Source organism: Microtus pennsylvanicus, chromosome 8 (assembly GCF_037038515.1).
Source record: "Microtus pennsylvanicus isolate mMicPen1 chromosome 8, mMicPen1.hap1, whole genome shotgun sequence".
Lineage (NCBI taxonomy): Eukaryota > Metazoa > Chordata > Mammalia > Rodentia > Cricetidae > Microtus > Microtus pennsylvanicus.
Genome location: NC_134586.1, coordinates 74,627,748 through 74,644,946, shown reverse-complemented (window position 1 = coordinate 74,644,946; position 17,199 = coordinate 74,627,748). Strand labels below are relative to the sequence as shown.

General features: G+C 43.9%; 1 protein-coding gene across 2 annotated transcripts in view; it reads right to left on the bottom strand.

Moving 5' to 3' along the window:
- Smyd1 (SET and MYND domain containing 1) overlaps positions 1–17,199 on the bottom strand; it is a 58,510-nt gene that overhangs the window by 24,713 nt on the left and 16,598 nt on the right. The window contains exons 2-5 of one of the 2 annotated variants that reach the window (XM_075983874.1): positions 8,782–8,958; positions 7,026–7,239; positions 5,151–5,281; positions 3,248–3,286 (exon numbers count right to left, since the gene is read on the bottom strand). In XM_075983874.1, the coding sequence (XP_075839989.1) occupies positions 3,248–3,286; positions 5,151–5,281; positions 7,026–7,239; positions 8,782–8,958 (561 nt within the window). The remainder of the gene's footprint in view (positions 1–3,247; positions 3,287–5,150; positions 5,282–7,025; positions 7,240–8,781; positions 8,959–17,199) is intronic. The other variant, XM_075983875.1, reaches the window with a different exon arrangement.

Below are 17,199 nucleotides of genomic sequence, written 5' to 3'. Positions count from 1 at the left end.
AGTTCCTATTCCTGGGAAGTTGGCTTTTCTCTCTGGAGAGACTGGAGCTATCAGTCCCAAGGCCACCGTGTGCTGGGTCCATGATGCCCTGGAGATACCCTGCACTCCCTAGCGCAACACTGCTTGATCAGCTTCCTGCTGACTTTGCCCCACTGTATGATGGCTTGCTGCTGACTCTGTCCTATTTTTCTCCCACAATTTGTTTATAAAATTCTACACTTCTTAATAAACTTGCTTGGCATAGGACATAGCTTATGAAAGATCACTTGACCCAAGCTTTTCTATCTTCCTTATCTTCTCGTCATCTGGTCCTCCCCATCAGGACCCTGCCACTGAGAAATGGCATGTGGATCCAGGTCAATCAAATTTGATCTAGTAGATAAACAAATAATGCATAATATTGTAAAAAATAACTTTTGTAATATATGAAAGAATAAATTTTAAAAATTTAACTTTAATAATTAAAAATCAAAATTAGTTACAAAATCTTCCAAAAAACAAAAACCCAGATGAGTCTATCAGCTGAAAGAAAAAAGACATCGCATCAAAGGCTCCATTCTGATGAAAAGACCAGGACTATGTCCAGGAGTCAAGACGCTTTCCCATATCATCTGAGAAGCGCTGTGTGGTGTTCGTCTCCAATCCTGTTGACAAGCACGAATGCCAAGGCACTAAACATTCCTCTCACTTTTTACGTTTCTTACATAGTTTTGTAATTAGTTGTTAAAAATTATTCATGCCATTCAGGTGATGGTGGCGCACGCCTTTAATCCCAGCACTCAGGAGGCAGAGGTAGGAGGATCTCTGTGAGTTCAAGGCCAGCCTGGTCTACAAGAACTAGTTCCAGGACAGGCTCCAAAGCTACAGAGACACCCTGTCTCAAAAAAAAATTGTTCATGGCATCTATTATTCTACCTGACGTATTTCTAAATGATAAAATGTTACTAAACATTGTGTTCTTTCATTTGATCATGCTTTTCCATGACTATTTGCTTACTCTAAACCCTACCTTATTCAAAATCAATGTTTAGAAATTCAAGTTTTCATTATTTTTTTATAAATACATAAATATATATTCTCATTGTTAAGTATAAATTGGACAAAACAAAGCATCTAGTTTTTAAATTAAACTTTTGCCCCGTTTATTCTAGCTAGAGATATCTGAAGATTTGAGTTGACTCTTCTTACCCGGATTAGACAAACAACATCAGTCTCTAGTAACAACACCCACGATGGTTTGCACCTTCAGTACTGATGTTTAGTGATTTGCTTAATATTGAAAATGTCCTACACTACAATTAGCCAAGATAAAAATTAATTAAACAGTATTTACTTTTTACTAATAAAAGAGGAGATAATCATTCTAAAGTCCCATTTCAAACCATTTAAATATAAGTAAGACAGTTCATGGGGTACAAATAACTGTAACTGCAGAGGGAACTATATTGTCAATCTCATTTAAATATGTAAATTGTGGTTATTTTAGAAATGTTTGTTTCATATGTTACTTTTACCCCATTTGACCAGACTGTGTTCTTGATTACTTAATTTTAGATATTGTCCCCCTTTGTCACATGCAAATGTTATGTCAGACACAGAAAGTGCAAAAAAAAAAATTCAGATCCAGATCACATTGGGCATTGCTTTGATGTGATCCAGGATGTACTTTCTTAATGATCTTTGTCAGCTATTCCTCTCTCCTGACGACTTCTGTCCCACCTCTACTCAGCCCCATCTACATCAGATCCTAGAAATGAGCCTTCCTAGGTACAAGGGACCTTATAATATTTAATAAGTAATATGTGGCCCCCAAATGTACGAAATGTGGTGCTTGTCCAGAGGGCAACTGTGATGAAGACTCCTGAAATGCAGCTGTGCCTGCAGGAGTCATCGGCTGCTTAGAGTTTTAGGATTGTGGAGCGGTTGGGATGTTGCTGGCCCAGAGGCTAATTACCTCATCCAGGATAGTTCTAGCCCTCCAGAGCAGCCATGCCTTGCCCACCTCTGTGTCAGAACTAACATCTTATAATTTATAGATAGAAACTTTCTAGAATTTATTAGCTGGTGTAGGAGGACCTTCTGTTTATGTATTGCTTTCATTGGTTAATCAATAAAGAAACTGCTTGACCTGATAGGATAGAACTTAGGTAGGCAGAGTAGACAGAACTGAATGCTGGGAAAAGGGCAGACAGAGAGAGCCGCCATGGAGCTGCCAGAGACAGACATGCCGAATCTTTCCTGGTAGGCCACTGCCACATGTCAATATACAGATTAACAGAAATGGGTTAAATCAAGATGTAAGAATGAGCCAATAAGAGGTTAGAACTAATGGGCCAGGCAGTGTTTAAATGAATACAGTTTCTGTGTGATTATTTTGGGGGATAAGCTAGCCGGGCAGGATGAACAAGAGGCCCCACTCGCCCTGTAACAATTAGCTGAGAAGACTATTAGCTTCTATGAACCCAAAAGCCAAGAATGTCACTAGATAGCATCTTGGACGTATAGAAAGACTTTCCCCATCTTACCATGCCTGCCTCTCTGCTGTACTACCAATGTATTTTAAACTTGCCTTGGTCTGTGACTTTCTTTGTTCTGTGAAACTATATAAAAAGAAAACAAACTCTTCATGAAACTTCTACCATGTTGGAACATGGAATTTAGAGTAACCTAAATGGTCACTTAAAATCATTCCAGAATAAGCTATCTCATTTCCTTTTTTTCCCCCAAAAGTTCAAAGTAAAATGTTACCTAGCCCACATATTCATAGTTTTGATCAATAAAAAGAATACTATGAATACATAGTTACCAAAATATCACAGTTCTGGGTGCTATTGACTTGGGTGAAAAGCTGAGTCTACAGACAGTTGCACAGTTCATTGATCTGTTAGTAATAGCCATTCTTATTTCATGGTAAGCAGAGTTTAAGGAGAAAATAGAGTTTGAGGATAAAATGATGAACTAGAAAGGTTCCAACTTCGAGTAAAAATGAAGTCAGGAGTGAAAGGCTGGGAATGGGGGAGAAAGCAAACAAAATAAAACAAAGGCAAGGCCAGTGGTAGGTGGGTGAGGAGGACAGAGTGAATTCAAGTGCATGGAAAATTGCCATTCAGTGAAGCCAAGACACTGCAGTGTAGGACGTGACACATCATGACAACAGCCAAGGAGTCGGGAAGGGCTAGTCCCGGGAAGCCAGGCAAGTGAGGGAGATGGGTCAGAGAAACAGGGGTGTAGGAGAAGACTGACCCACCTCATCTGCGTGTGAAACATGGATTTCACTGCCTCATGACTGAAAGACAAAACAGACACCCACAGGAAATCAATACCATCGGCTGCTCCATGACAGTCAGAAGAGCGCCCAGTATTCTGGGCTGATGCAATCAGTGTATTGACAATCATAATCAACTTCATCCCTCCCCTGGCAGGATGCTGCCTGGTACAGTGTAAAGCATACCAGAACAGGGTTACAGGGGGCTACAGAGGGATTCACTGCTGAACAACTGACTTCCTTTCATGTCCTCCGTGTTCCACTTAGAATCCAGTAATGAAGCAGTCACGAGATAACACGCTTGAGAATAGACTGCTTGAAAATATAGGGGTGCTATTACTGTCCCACTGACAAGCATGATGGATGATCGTGGCTTTTTTGGATGACTCTCTTGGGAAGAGCTCTGAATTGTATGTGTAGAACTTACATACTCTTGGGGTTGAAACTGGCCCCTCTAATACCACATCTGAGGTTATTTCCAGTATGGTAGACAGACAGGCAATGACTATAATGATCTTTCTTGCACAAAAGTCAACAAACCCAGGGAACACATGGCCACTCACAATTAGTAGATGCAAAGAAGCTACAGTAGACACCAGAGATGCCCTGAAGTAGGGGTCCTAGGTTCCTAGATCTTTACAAGTGACAAGAGGGGCCTTGGGTAACTGGCACTTACAGAAAGGCCATCTTGAAGTTGTGCATGGCTAAGTATGATTCACTCTGCTAACCAGGCTAAACCTGAGCAATACACCCTCTAAGAAAAACTCCATGAGTTTAGGTGACAGAAAAACATAACACTCTAGAAAACATTATTCTCAGAGTCTGAAATAAGCTTTCCTAATCTTTGTCATCTTTCTCAATGGCTTTAGACACTATGATCAGAAACAGGAAGAAAATAAGAAACCACACTCCTGGCCATGTTGCCACTTCAACATGATTCTCAGCTGAGACCTAGAAATCACTGTCCCTGGCTTCAAGGAAGTTTCGGGGAGAAACCTGCCAATTTGTGGCTCAGAGTTGGCTCTGCTATAAGACACCATCTTTATGAATAAAGGCAATGCATACTGCTCAGGCTTCATCCTCCAGATCTCCCCGGCCTGAGCCATGCACAATCAGGCTTTGGTTATTTATTGATCCCTCCTTTTGTGCCCCATTCCCAAGACCCAAGTGTCTGCCCACGTGTCTTTGATCTGTGCCTTCCAGGGGTCAAAGGGCTGGACTGCATCACCCAGGTTCCTTTGCTCTTTGGCTTCTGGGTGGAGTTGGCAAAGAGGAGGAGAATACGGTTGGAGTTATCTCATAACCCCAGCAGTGGCCAGCTTCTGTGCAGGCACCGTTGTATGGCACAGCTCAGCCAAAGGAACCGTATCATGGCTCAGATGTTCACTTGCTGCAGCAAGAGCTTTCTCTGTCAGCCTGCTAAGTCTAGGAATGGTTTTAAGTGCTCAGCAGTGAACCCCTTGCCAGTCCTTGGCTGATCCTTCCTAAACCCTGCCCCCACACCAGTAAACTGTCCTTTCATTAAGCTCTGTTTGAGCAAACTATTTGAGTGTGTTTTCTAAGTTCTCGTGAGACCTTAGCTAGCATAGGATCCTTCATTGATGGTTTGGCTCTAGGCAAATGATCCACGGTTCAAGTTTTAGAACAGTAGCTAATGGTTTATCTAACACCTCAAGGCAGCTTCAAAGATTCAGAATTGACCAGGTAGAATCCTTCGACACCCATCTCACTGCCTTCTTCTCCTCATAGCCTAGACTGAGACCCTGAGCTACTGGACATTGGATATCCATGGTGGCTCAAGTTCAAAAGTTTGACTTTGGTTGAAGTCAAGGGAAAAACTGTGTCCCATCCCCAAGGCACAAGCCCAGATAAAGGGGACACTCACTTGCCATTGTTGAAGATGACAGTGCAGTTGGGCCAGCAGTCGTGGTTCACCAGGCCCAGGTTGGGGAAGATGCCCACACCCACTGCCTGTAGGCCTCTCTGGTCACTGAGGGTGAAACCATTGCAGTTGATCTACCCAGGGAACAGGAGAAGAGTCAGTCAACAGACATGCATCCAATACAGAATAGTCAGTCAACAGACACGTATACAGTACAGAATAGTTAGTCAACAGACATGCATCCAGCACAGAATAGTCAACAGACACGCATCCAGTACAGAATAGTCAACAGACACGCATCCAGCACAGAATAGTCAGTCAACAGACACGCATCCAGCACAGAAAAGTCAGTCAACAGACACGCATCCAGTACAGAGTAGTCAACAGACACACATCCAGCACAGAAAAGTCAACAGACATGCATCCAGTACAGAAGAGTCAGTCAACAGACATGCATTCAGTACAGAATAGTCAACAGACATGCATTCAGTACAGAATAGCACCCAAGCCGCTGAAAGGCTTTGAAAATAGAGAACTCACTGCTTAAACTAAATGACCCAAAAGTCATGGATCTGGGAAAAGTACAGGCAGGGATGCGGGGAGAGGAGGGTAACCCAGATAGGAGGGAAGTAATAGAGGTGGGACGAGAGTAATCAGAATATATTATATGTATCTATGAAATTGATGAATAATAAAATTGGTCAATTTTTTCAGATCGAGCCCGTTGTTGTCCTAAAGATGCCTAGAGTCTGCAAGCCTTTTCCTGTTTCCTGTATGATTTCAAATGATTCCCCAAAATAAGAGCCATGAGGGGAATCCCACATTTACCAAAGCACTATGACTTTGAACCTTCCAGTAGTTCTAACCTAATAAAGCCACATATAGGAACATTGGCTCCTTGATTCCATGTCTAGGTCGCAGGAGTCCTTTTAAATATCCATCCTGGGGGCTGGAGAGATGGCTCAGAGGTTAAGAGCACTGACTGTTCTTCCAAAGGTCCTGAGTTCAATTCCCAGCAACCACATGGTGGCTCACAACCATCTGTAATGAGGTCTGGTGTCCTCTTCTGGCCTTCAGACAGAATATTGTATACATAATAAATAAATAAATAAATAAATAAATATTAAAAAAAAAGACTGTCTAAAAGGGAAACAACTCACTAAATTGATCCCAGCACTTGGGATCACATGATAATAAAAAAATAAATAAATATCCATCCTGGTTTACCTCCCCATGCTCTGTGGGGTGGGTGTGAGTCCCAGGCAAAAAGAACAAATACTCTGGGCTACGAGAGGTGACACACACCTGTATCCCAGCACTCCAGAGGAGGATACAGGAGGCTTTGGAATTCAAGGCCAACTTGGGCTATGTGGTAAGACACCACCTTGGATGGACACACACACACACACGCACACAGGAGAGAGAGAGAGGGAGAAATATGGTGGATTAAAATAGCATCATTTTAAGTTTCTTTCCCTTCCAGACATTCGGCCTTCACTCCTGAATCTAGCTGGTCTGCTTCTGGAAGCTTCTTAGTTGTATAATACTTGGTGTCAACATGGCCCCTCTAGTATAAGAAATCATACTAGAAGATTCTAGGTTTATTTTAATGGGATCATTTAGAAGTCTGCTTCTGAGTTCAGAATCAGAAGGGCTAGTGGGTATTTCTGCTATACCTGGGGTGCAAGAGGACAGACTTTATGTCTCTGACTGCCTGCTCTAGCAGCTATAGTCATGGAAACAGAAGCCACTGTTCCGGGCAGCTGGGGCTTCCTTCCATCTGAGCAACTCTATGCTCCCAAAGGGGATGAAGGGAAAGAGGGAGGGGACAGACACTGGGGACAGAGCAGGGGAGGCGGAGAGGACGCAAGGCCCTACCACGCCGAAGATGTGCGAGATATACTGCATGCTGAACTGCTGGCTCTGCGGGGGCCAGTACTGCAAGAACGTGTCCACGTCCACCCGAAGCTCCTTCTGCTCCTCTTCCCCAAAGTGCTCCACGTGGTTCTGCAAGTCATCCACTGACACCAGGCAGCCCTCTGTGAGCCCAGTGCCCTCTCTCTCCACCCGCCACATGATGCGGGCTGCCAGCCTGGGAAAAGAGGGGGGACAGCGTTAGGGAGACCGAGAACACTCATCATCCGTTCGGTCATTTACTCACTCATTCAGCAAGCACCAGTGCCGAGTGCACGCCGGGCACAGAGTCAGGGGCACACTTCCATCAAGATGCTCTTACACCGTGTGAGATGTCGGTAAATAAGAGCGTTTTTCAATCAGTGCTAAGTGCTAGGCAGAAAACAAGGGTGGCTGGGGAGAGAAGGCTAACGTGCTCCTGCAAGGACAGACTTCTCTTCTTGCTTGGCACAGTGCGGGCCCTATTTCTTTCTGTTTGGGTCAGAATTATTCTTAGAAACGTCTCCTTCTAGGTTCTCCAGGTACCTGGGAATCAAATCTCTACAGATCTGAGGGCAGCGTGGAGGAAAATAAGGTTCGGGATAAGGTGTGGGGAAGATCAGTAGCTCCTAAATCCTAGGGATATGGTCCCTGAAAGAGAACAATGGGCGACCAAGTTCAAGTCGGTAACTGATGTGATCACCGGGAGCTGTGCGGAGGAAAGGGATGGGGAGACGACGTCATTTAGGGCCCTGAAGAATATGACTCCTGTAGAGAGAACAAGGAGGGGGCGAGGCCTTGGGGGTTTCATCCTGTAGATTCCTAAAAGTTGCCAGGAGATGACTCTATTCTTTCTTTGTGTTTTTTTTTGTTGTTGTTGTTGTTGTTTGGTTGGTTGGTTGGTTTTTTTGTTTTGTTTTGTTTTTGTTTGTTTGGTTTTTTTTTGAGACAGGGTTTCTCTGTGTACCTTTGGAGCCTGTCCTGGACTAGGCTCTATAGCCCAGGCTGGCCTCAAACTCACAGAGATCCGCCTGCCTCTGTTCCCAAGAGCTGGGATTAAAGGCGTGCGCCATGACTGCCTGGTTGATGACTCCATTCTTGATTACCATACCTTGTGCGTCCTGCAAATGCTTTTAATTACCAGTATCCGCTCCCTCTTTGCTCCGAGATCCCTCTGGCTTCCTACACACCTGCCCAGATCCCAGCACCAACACCTTCCAGAAGAGCCGCCAGCCCTTGAGGACTCTCAGCCGGAACTCTCAAGCTAGGCCGAGGTTCCTAGCAATGGTCCCATGTGGAAGTTGGCATTGTGAACGCAGGTTTCTGAGATGGTGGAAGGACCATCATACAGCCAGGTCACTGACTTAGAAAATCGCCTGGTAAAAGAGACGCATGCTGTTGAGCGGCAGTGCATCTTGTCAGAGCTTCATTTTTAATATTGTTTTCCAGAGAAATCAGAAACCCTAATTTTCCACAGCGTGTAATTTTCCGAATTTCAAAGTTTGGCAGATCATTTTTTAATTAAATATTGAGGAGCTATGCAGGGGCCTGTAGGCCACTTTGGGCACTACAATTTGGAATCACTGTTATAGATGCCCAGTGTCCCTCTCAGACCTAAAGGAGAGAAACAAAGGACCTGAGACATTTGCACGCAGTCCTGAGAGCTGAGAATGCAGTCACCTCTGCGGTCCCAGCCTGACATTTGGAAATCCCAAGCCCTGTCATGGGGACCAGCTCTGACCTGATGTTCTCATTGGGCACCTTCCCGTATCTCTTGATGGCGGAACACTCGTTCTTGTGGTTCAGCCAAGCGTCCTTCTGGCACGTGCGGTCGCAGTAATGGGCGAACTTGCACTGCCCGCAGCGGTGGAGCTTCTCCTGCCTCTTGAAGCAGGTGTGGCACACGACGTTAACGAGGCTGCAAGTGAAGGGGAAAATGATGTCAAGAAGCACGGGGGGCTGGATGGATGGCTTGGAGGTCACGATCAAATCTGCTCTTGCATAGGAGCCAAGCGTGGTCTCAGCATTACTCGGGTGGCTTATTACAAACTGTAATGCCAACTCCAGAGGATCTGATGCCTCTGCCCCTGAGGCCATCCACCTTCACATGCCCATACACACCTTCACATAATGAAGAAGATAAAAAAATAAAGAGGGGGATGCCTTTGACCATTTTTTTTTTTTTGCAAATAACACATTGCCACATAAGTCATAAAGAGGAGAGATCCGGTCTGGCTGGGTACACTTCTGCAGAGGTGGGGGAGTGTGACCCCAGCCCGGACAACAAAAAGGAGAAAAACAGATTTACACTATTTCGAAGTTAAAATTGTCTGCTGAAGAACTAATTTCATCCAGAAGAGACATTTAGAATGACAACTTCATTTTGAAAAGTGGAAATCTAAAATTCAAAATGATAAAGACCATATTCTGAGTCAGAACTGGAACCCAGGTCTCCCATCTGCCAGTAATGTGCCCTTTCCATGCGCCCTGCTATGGTCTGGGTACAGTCTAAATGTGTGAGCTGTAATTGCCATTGAGAAGTACTAAGACAGGGGAAACAATTAGACGATGTGTTTCGAGGTGGGGCCTTCGGGAAGAAGGGTTCATCAAGACATCAGATTGGAGCTACTCTCTTCCGTATGCATTGGGGCTGGGCTTGGAGCTTAGTGGCAGTGTGCTAAGTGTAGACAAGTCCTGGGTTCAATCCTAGCACCGTAATAATAATAATAATAATAATAATAATAAGCCCTAATAGAGCTGCCGACATGCCTCAGTGGAAAAAGGTTTGCCTCCAAGCCTGACAGCATGAGTTCAATCTTCAGGACCCCTGCAAGCTGTCCTCTGGCCTCCACATGCCCTTCGTGACATGCTAACACACGTGTGTATGTACACACACACAAATGTAATTTTAACATGCCCCCAAATAATCCATTTTAAAAGAAGAGAGGTCACCTGATGTGGGTGCTAGAAACTGAACTGCAAATGCAGTAGACACTCCTAACTGCTGAGCCATCTCTCCACCTCGTGTTTGATTTCTTGACAGTGTCTCCTACAGCCCAGGCTAACCTCCAGTTCACTGCATAGACCTTGAATTTCTGATCCTCCTAGTTTAACTACAAAGTGCTTTTTACATCTGGACTTGGCCTGTACCAAGAATGAACCAGATGTCCTGCCCTGCCCTTCTGTCGTCCATACGACCTGTGGCTTACTGGGACAAGGTTCCCCAGGCTGACTAAGAAGGAAGGAATGTGCTTTAACTGGCCTGGCCTCTAGGTGCCTACGAAGTGACTTAATATACTTTGAACAGAGCAAGCACAATCATTATAGGAGCAAGCTCCTATATTATATCCCTAGAAATAGGTTCCATGCACTATTCCATGCCTGGCCCCGATGTCGTCAGAGTGACTTTGACCAGGAGAAAGCTGTGGGGAGATCCCTGAGGTTCTTACAGAAAAATCTTCACCCACGGCTGAGAAACAGAGAGACATTTACAATTGCTCGCTCGCTAAGCGGTGAATCAATATCCCTACCAGCTCAAGCATACTTCCTCAGGGTGCTGGTCAGTTTTAACTGTCAACCTCACGCAGCACGGGTTCCCCTGTGAGTGCGTCTCAGTGAGGAACTGACCAGCTCTGGTTGGCCTGTGGGGATGTCTTGATACCTTGATAATTAATTGATGTGGGGAGCTGTAACCATTCCTTAGGACATGGGTGGGTTCTGAACAGTATAGAAGAGAGCGGGTTCGAGGAAGGCCAATTAGCACATGTTTACTGTATCTCTGCTCCTGACTGTGACGTGACTGAGCTCCTGCCTTGATTTTCCTGAAACGATGGCCTGCATCTGTAATTTCTAAGACATATCAACCCTTCTTCCTCCATGTCATTTTTGTCAAGGTATTTTATCATAGCAACAGAAACGTAACTAGGACACTGTTAAGTGTCAAACCAGGGACAAATGTTTGAGGTGAACATCGAACATATCAAAGCAGACCTGGCTTCCAGGTTCACCAGCATCCCTCAGCTCCTACCTTTTACGGGGTATGGCTGGCATACCTCACTCTCTGCCCTGAGCTCTCCAGTCCAAGGATTCAGCTGCCCTTCACCCAGAAGCTCTTTCCTATATAATCTAGACATTTTGGTTACCTGCTCCTTTTTTGTACCTTTGACCTCCAGGTTGCTACGTTTGATTTCCCCCCTCCCTCCCCATCTCCCCACATGGCTCAGGGTCATGACCACTCTGGACTCTCCCAGATATTCCTGACTCTGCTTTCTGTTCACACTCGACTTTTATCCATAATATATTTTATTTCTTTTTCTTTTCTTTCCTTTAGTTTTTTGTTTTGTTTTTTGCTTTTTGTTTTGTTTTTTGAGACATGGTTTCTCTGAGTAACAGCCCCAGCTGTCCTGGAACTAGTTCTGTAGACCAGGCTGGCGGCAAACTTATAGAGATCAGTCTACCTCTGCCTCCTGAGAGCTGGGATTAAAGGCATGCCACACCACAGCCCAGCCATAATAAACTTAATTTTTTTAATTTACTTATTTTTATGCTAATTGGTGTTTTGCTTGCATGCATGTCTGTGTGACAGTGTCAGAACCCCTGGAACTGAAGTTACAAATTGTTGTGAGCTGCCATGTGGGTGCTGGAAATTGAACCCAAGACCTTTGGAAGAGCAGCTAGTGCTCTCAACCACTGAGCCATCTCTCCAGCCTCTCCTTTTTATTTATTTTTTTATTCACCTGGTGCCAAAATCATGGGAATGGCTTAAATGAGTTCCCTCCCCAAGGAACTCAGCTGCTCTGAACCAAGCTGCCTATCTGACTCTCTTAAGGTATGTACAAATCATTTGCAACTCACCAAATTTGATTCTAGAGTCCTCTTCTTCAACTTAACTAACCAGCCCTCCCTCCTCCCCAATTCATTAAGTGTCCTCTCTCCATACTATGCTCTTTCGGGCCGCCCACAAGGTGGGCATCTCCCTTCTACGCCCTTCAGGGCCCCATCACACGGGCATCTCCCTCCTACACCCTCCAGGGCCCCATCACGCGGGCATCTCCCTCCCATGCCCTTCAGGGCTGCCCCACGTGTGCATCCTGCTCACTAAGACATCCCCACCTCTCCAGCTGTTTCCTCCTGTCCCTGCTCTAACCACCTGTTTTTCCTTTTCTTCTGGGTGTCACTGTGGAGCCCTTTGTTCTGTTTTTTACTATGAAAGTCACACCGGTACGCCAGGAAGTTTCTTCTCACCCTACTGGGCCCCAATCACATAGAAAGGGATGCCTCTCCTCAGTGATTTTGGACATTGCTCTCTGACAAATCTCTCAGTCCACTTGGGGATGCCCCAGATTGAAACTCTTGTGACTACAACATTTATGCCTTCTGCTCTGTCACGGTTCCTCTCAGCTCCTTCCTGGAACTTCCTCACTTCTCCTTAGGAGCTGCCTATTAAATTCCCACAGCTTCTCTACATGCTCCTGGCTCTTCTGTCCTTTCCTTGTTCCATTCCCCATGCTGGCTGCTCTATCTCTCTTTGTGCCCTCCTGGGCCTGTACATCGCAAGTTCCTTGCCTCCCTTCAGGAGCTGCCTGTCCTGGAGCTTTTCTATCCCTTGGGTGGAGTTCTGGCTTGTTCCTCTTTGTTCCTTATGACTGTACTGTTCTCTGTTGCTTGAACCTCCTTTTCTTTTTTTTTTAAAAAAAACATTTATTTATTTATTTATTTATTATGTATACAATATTCTGTCTATGTGTATGCCTGCAGGCCAGTAGAGGGCACTAGACCCCATTACAGATGGTTGTGAGCCACCATGTGGTTGCTGGGAATTGAACTCAGGACCTTTGGAAGAGCAGGCAATGCTCTTAACTGCTGAGCCATCTCTCCAGCCCCCTCCCTTTCTTTTTTTGAAAAAATATTTAATTTTTTTTTTTTACTTTTTATTTACTCTTTGTGTCTTTCACATCATGCACCTGGATCCCATTCATTTCCTGTCCCTGCGTATCTGCCCTTTGTCCTTGCAGCACCTCCACCCCCAGATAAAATTTAAGAGAAAGAAGAAGAAAGGGGGGGATTTCATTGTGGAAGCTGCAATGTGACATAGTGAGTCATGCTGTTTACCCCTTTGTCTATGTATCTTTTCTTGCAAGTGTTTCTGCTACACTATCGGTGCTGGATCCTCACTGGAACAGCAGGATCCTTAGTTATCCTGCTGTTGCCCTGTGTTGTGGAATCCTGCAGCTTTGAGTCTGTAGGACTGGTCCCTTCATGCTCCAGCAGATTACAGATGAGGTAGACACTGGGTGGGCCAACACATAACCCTGTTTCTGGGCCTGGGTAGTTGCAGCCTTCCTGCTCTCCTTTTCCTCACCACCAGGGTGAGCTCTCCTGCATTGCCTCGGTGTTTGCGTCAGTGAGAAAGGGGTGGGGCCAGCTGTCCTGCTTTCCTGACTTTGGACTCAGATCTTCCCAACATCTTCAGGGCCAGCTCTACTGTGCTGCTCAGAGGTACAGGGCCTGCTCTCCTGAATGTTGTAGCTGGTGGCAGGTAGAGGCAGCTCTCCAGCCCTTCTGACCTCAGGACCAGCTCTCCTACCTGCCTCAGGCATAGGTGGGGCGGGGATGAAGGGAGAGCCCCACTGTTTTACTGAAAATGGCTTCCAAATTCTTGCAGATTACAACAACTTCTGCCACTGCACAAGCAAATGATCCCCAAAGTCTCTTATCTCTAAGGTTCTACAACTTTCCACTCTTAAATCCTTTATCTCTATGATTTCTTTGTGATTTGCTCTCAAGAAATCTTTTAAGACTATTGTGTAAACAGTATTTTTCCCAGTACACTGGGTATGGTTTAAAGAATCTGTAAAATCTATAACAAAATTTGGCTAAAACAGCAAAAGGCTTGTTCGTTAAAACCTACACATAGAAATTTTAATTCGCTACAACATACTATACATGTGAGTCAACTCTAGTTTAGAATATATTGTATATGTAATTTGGACTCAACTCTTACTTGAGAAATAGACCTACTTAGGAAAACATGCTCTCCTCCATCTTGGTGTATGACCTCATCAAGATATAAGCAGTCACATGACTGGCAACCATCTTTACTAAGGTTAAAAAGTACATACCTTGTGATTTCACCATTTTAAGATGACCACCTGGCATAAAGCAACAATTATAGAACTTCTCAATCCTACTGAGAAGGATTTATCACTGTATCTCTTTTTAGACTAAGGAAATAACAAAAAGTCTCCAAAAATATTTTGGCTTAGTATGGATGTTTGTACAATGATAATGTTGGATCCTAGAGTCCAATTACCGAGGAGGAGTTGCCCCAGAGAAAATACTCTCATACCACAGTTGATGTAAAAGCAGGAAGATTTTAATTCTATAGCGACAGGATCACTCAGCATTCAAGTCAAGGACCCTGAATAGCTGATACAGGCTAATTTTAAAGCAAAAAGCCACAGAAACAAGGGGAGAGTCTGGGGAATGTTTTTCATCCTAACTGTATCCAAGGAACTGAGTCAATATCCTGACCAAGGCTGAGGAACTGAGTCAATATTTGTGAGTTATCTTGCCCTGATTCCAGGAATGGAGCTCTATTTGGAGAACACCCACAAGGGCACAGGGAGATAGAAAGTCCCCAATATTCCAGTATGTGTGTGGCTAATTGTTAGATTCCTGGTTCCTGGGGGGGGGGGTCTTAGAAATGCCTCAGAGTTATCTAAGAGTTCTACAGTAAAAATTAAAGTTACATTTGCTACAGCATACTATATATGTGATTCAACTCTGGTTTACATACACTCTGTATGTGATAAAATGTTAAGGCTATAAAACTCTATTCAGATTAACAGAAGCAGACTTAGAAATTGACACCATCTTTGATAACTGTTCAACACCAACTTTCTAAATAAGCAACATTTGTTTGATAAACAAGATATATTTGATAAGATTTATAAATTCCTAAGGTCTACTCAGTTTCACAGTATGACTAAAAGTTTTATTTTGATACTAAAAGAGCTTCACTTCTAAATTGTGTGGATTTTGTTGTTGTTGTTTTTCTGGGGTTTTTTTTGTTTTTGTTTTTGGTTTTGGTTTTAGGTTTTGTTTTTTTGTTTTGTTTTGTTTTTTATTTTGTTTTTGTTTTTCGAGACAGGTTTCTCTCTGTAGCTTTGGAGCCTTGGAGCCTTTCCTGAAACTAGCTCTTGTAGACCAGGCTGACCTTGAACTCACAGAGGTGTGTCTGCTCCTGCTTCCAAAGTGCTGGGATTAAAGGTGTGTGTCGCCACAGCACTGCTTAAAATTGTTATTTTAAGGTTAAACCTGACAGGGACAAGATGTAAAATCCCAGTCTTAAAAATGTTGCCAAACTAAACTGTTAAAGATAATTAAGAAATGCAAATTAATGGTCAACTCCCTTATAAATGATAAAATTCTTTAATGTTCATAGTTATGCTTAGTGCTAACACAATTAGTTACACAAATAAGCTCTATTAGCCTCCTGGATAGGTTTTCAAAGTTAAGAGACAGAGAGAGAGAGGAGAGAGATAAAAAACTAAAATAAAATCTAAAAAACAGAAAATGAAACAGGAAGTGTTGCCTTCTAATTTGGGGCCTCTTTGGGAGGAGACAGCCTTATTTTTCTTATCAGAGCTGCCACCCAGGGACTGCGACACAGGAAGATGTGAATGGTACTTCCCAGCTTTCATGTACACACACACTCATCCTTAAGATCATGTTAAAATTCTGGTTCTACCTCCAGATCTGGGTGGATCTTTGGATTTTGCCTTTCTTATTCCTGAAGACCCTTTGCGAGAATGTAGAGGTGAGAGAAACCTGAATCCTGTTCCTTCTGGTTAAGGCATGCTGGGAAATGCTAAGTATAAGTAGACAGGAAGGGGACATTAAGATGGACTGACAGACAGACAGGCAGACAAGAAGGAAGGAAGGGGGGCTGGAGAGATGGCTCAGCAGTTAAGAGCATTGCCTGCTCTTCCAAAGGTCCTGAGTTCAATTCCCAGCAACCACATGGTGGCTCACAACCATCTGTGATGGGGTCTGGTGTCCTCTTCTGGCCTGCAGGAATACACACAGACAGAACATTGTATACATAATAAATAAATAAATATTTTTTAAAAAGAAGGAAGGAAGGAAGGAAGGAAGGAAGGAAGGAAGGAAGGAAGGAAGGAAGGAAGGAAGGAAGGAGTCATAGTCCTCTAGTTCCCATCCTTCCTGTTGCTGGTGGGGTTGTGAAAAGTCAGATCTGGAGTTGGTTTAAGCAGGATTCTGCTCCTGACTTCAGTATCTACTAGCTGTGTCACCCTGAACAAGTCCCCATCTTTTCTGAGCCTGTGCTTCCTTATGGGAATATGGGAATAGTAACAACTATATCTTGATAGTTTTTATACTGGCAACTATTGCTTTCTTTTACTGGATCATGCTTTTTCTTCTTCCACCTTCTCACCATCTCTCTGCCCACCCAACCTCACGCCCTTTCTTTCTCCCCCTCCTTAGCAAACAAAACAGAAACTCACACAATAATAATAATAATCACAAAAACACAAAATCAGAAACCAAATTTTAAAATTAGCCAAACTGGAGCTGGAAAGATGGCCATCAGTTAAGAGCACTTGTTGCTCTCTAAGAGGACCCAGGTTTAGTTCCCAGCATCCACATGAGGATTTGCAAACATCTGTAGCTCCAGTTCCAGAGAATCTAGAGTCCTCTTTGACATACACACATACAGGTAAAGATACACATACACAAAAATAAAAAATAGTTTTTGCAATTAAGCAAACTAGTATGGTAATGCCTTGTAATCCCAGCATCTGGGAGAGTGAGGCAGGAATATTAAAGTGAATTTGAGGACATCTTGAAATACATAGTGAACTTCAGGTCATTATGAGCTACAGAATGACACTTTGTCCCAAAAGAACAAATGGATGATAGTTGAGTTGGCACAGTGCTTGCCTAGCTTGTAGGAAGCTCACAAAAGCTGGACATGGTAGTGCATGTCTGTGTTCCCAGAAAAGGAGTCAAGACCAGCTGGGGACACAAGAGACTGTTTCAGAAAGCAAACACATATGTAAATGTGTGTGCTGGAATTGATCAGATGCTATATGAGTGACTTTTTCCTGGGTCTGAGCTTCAACACTGCATACAC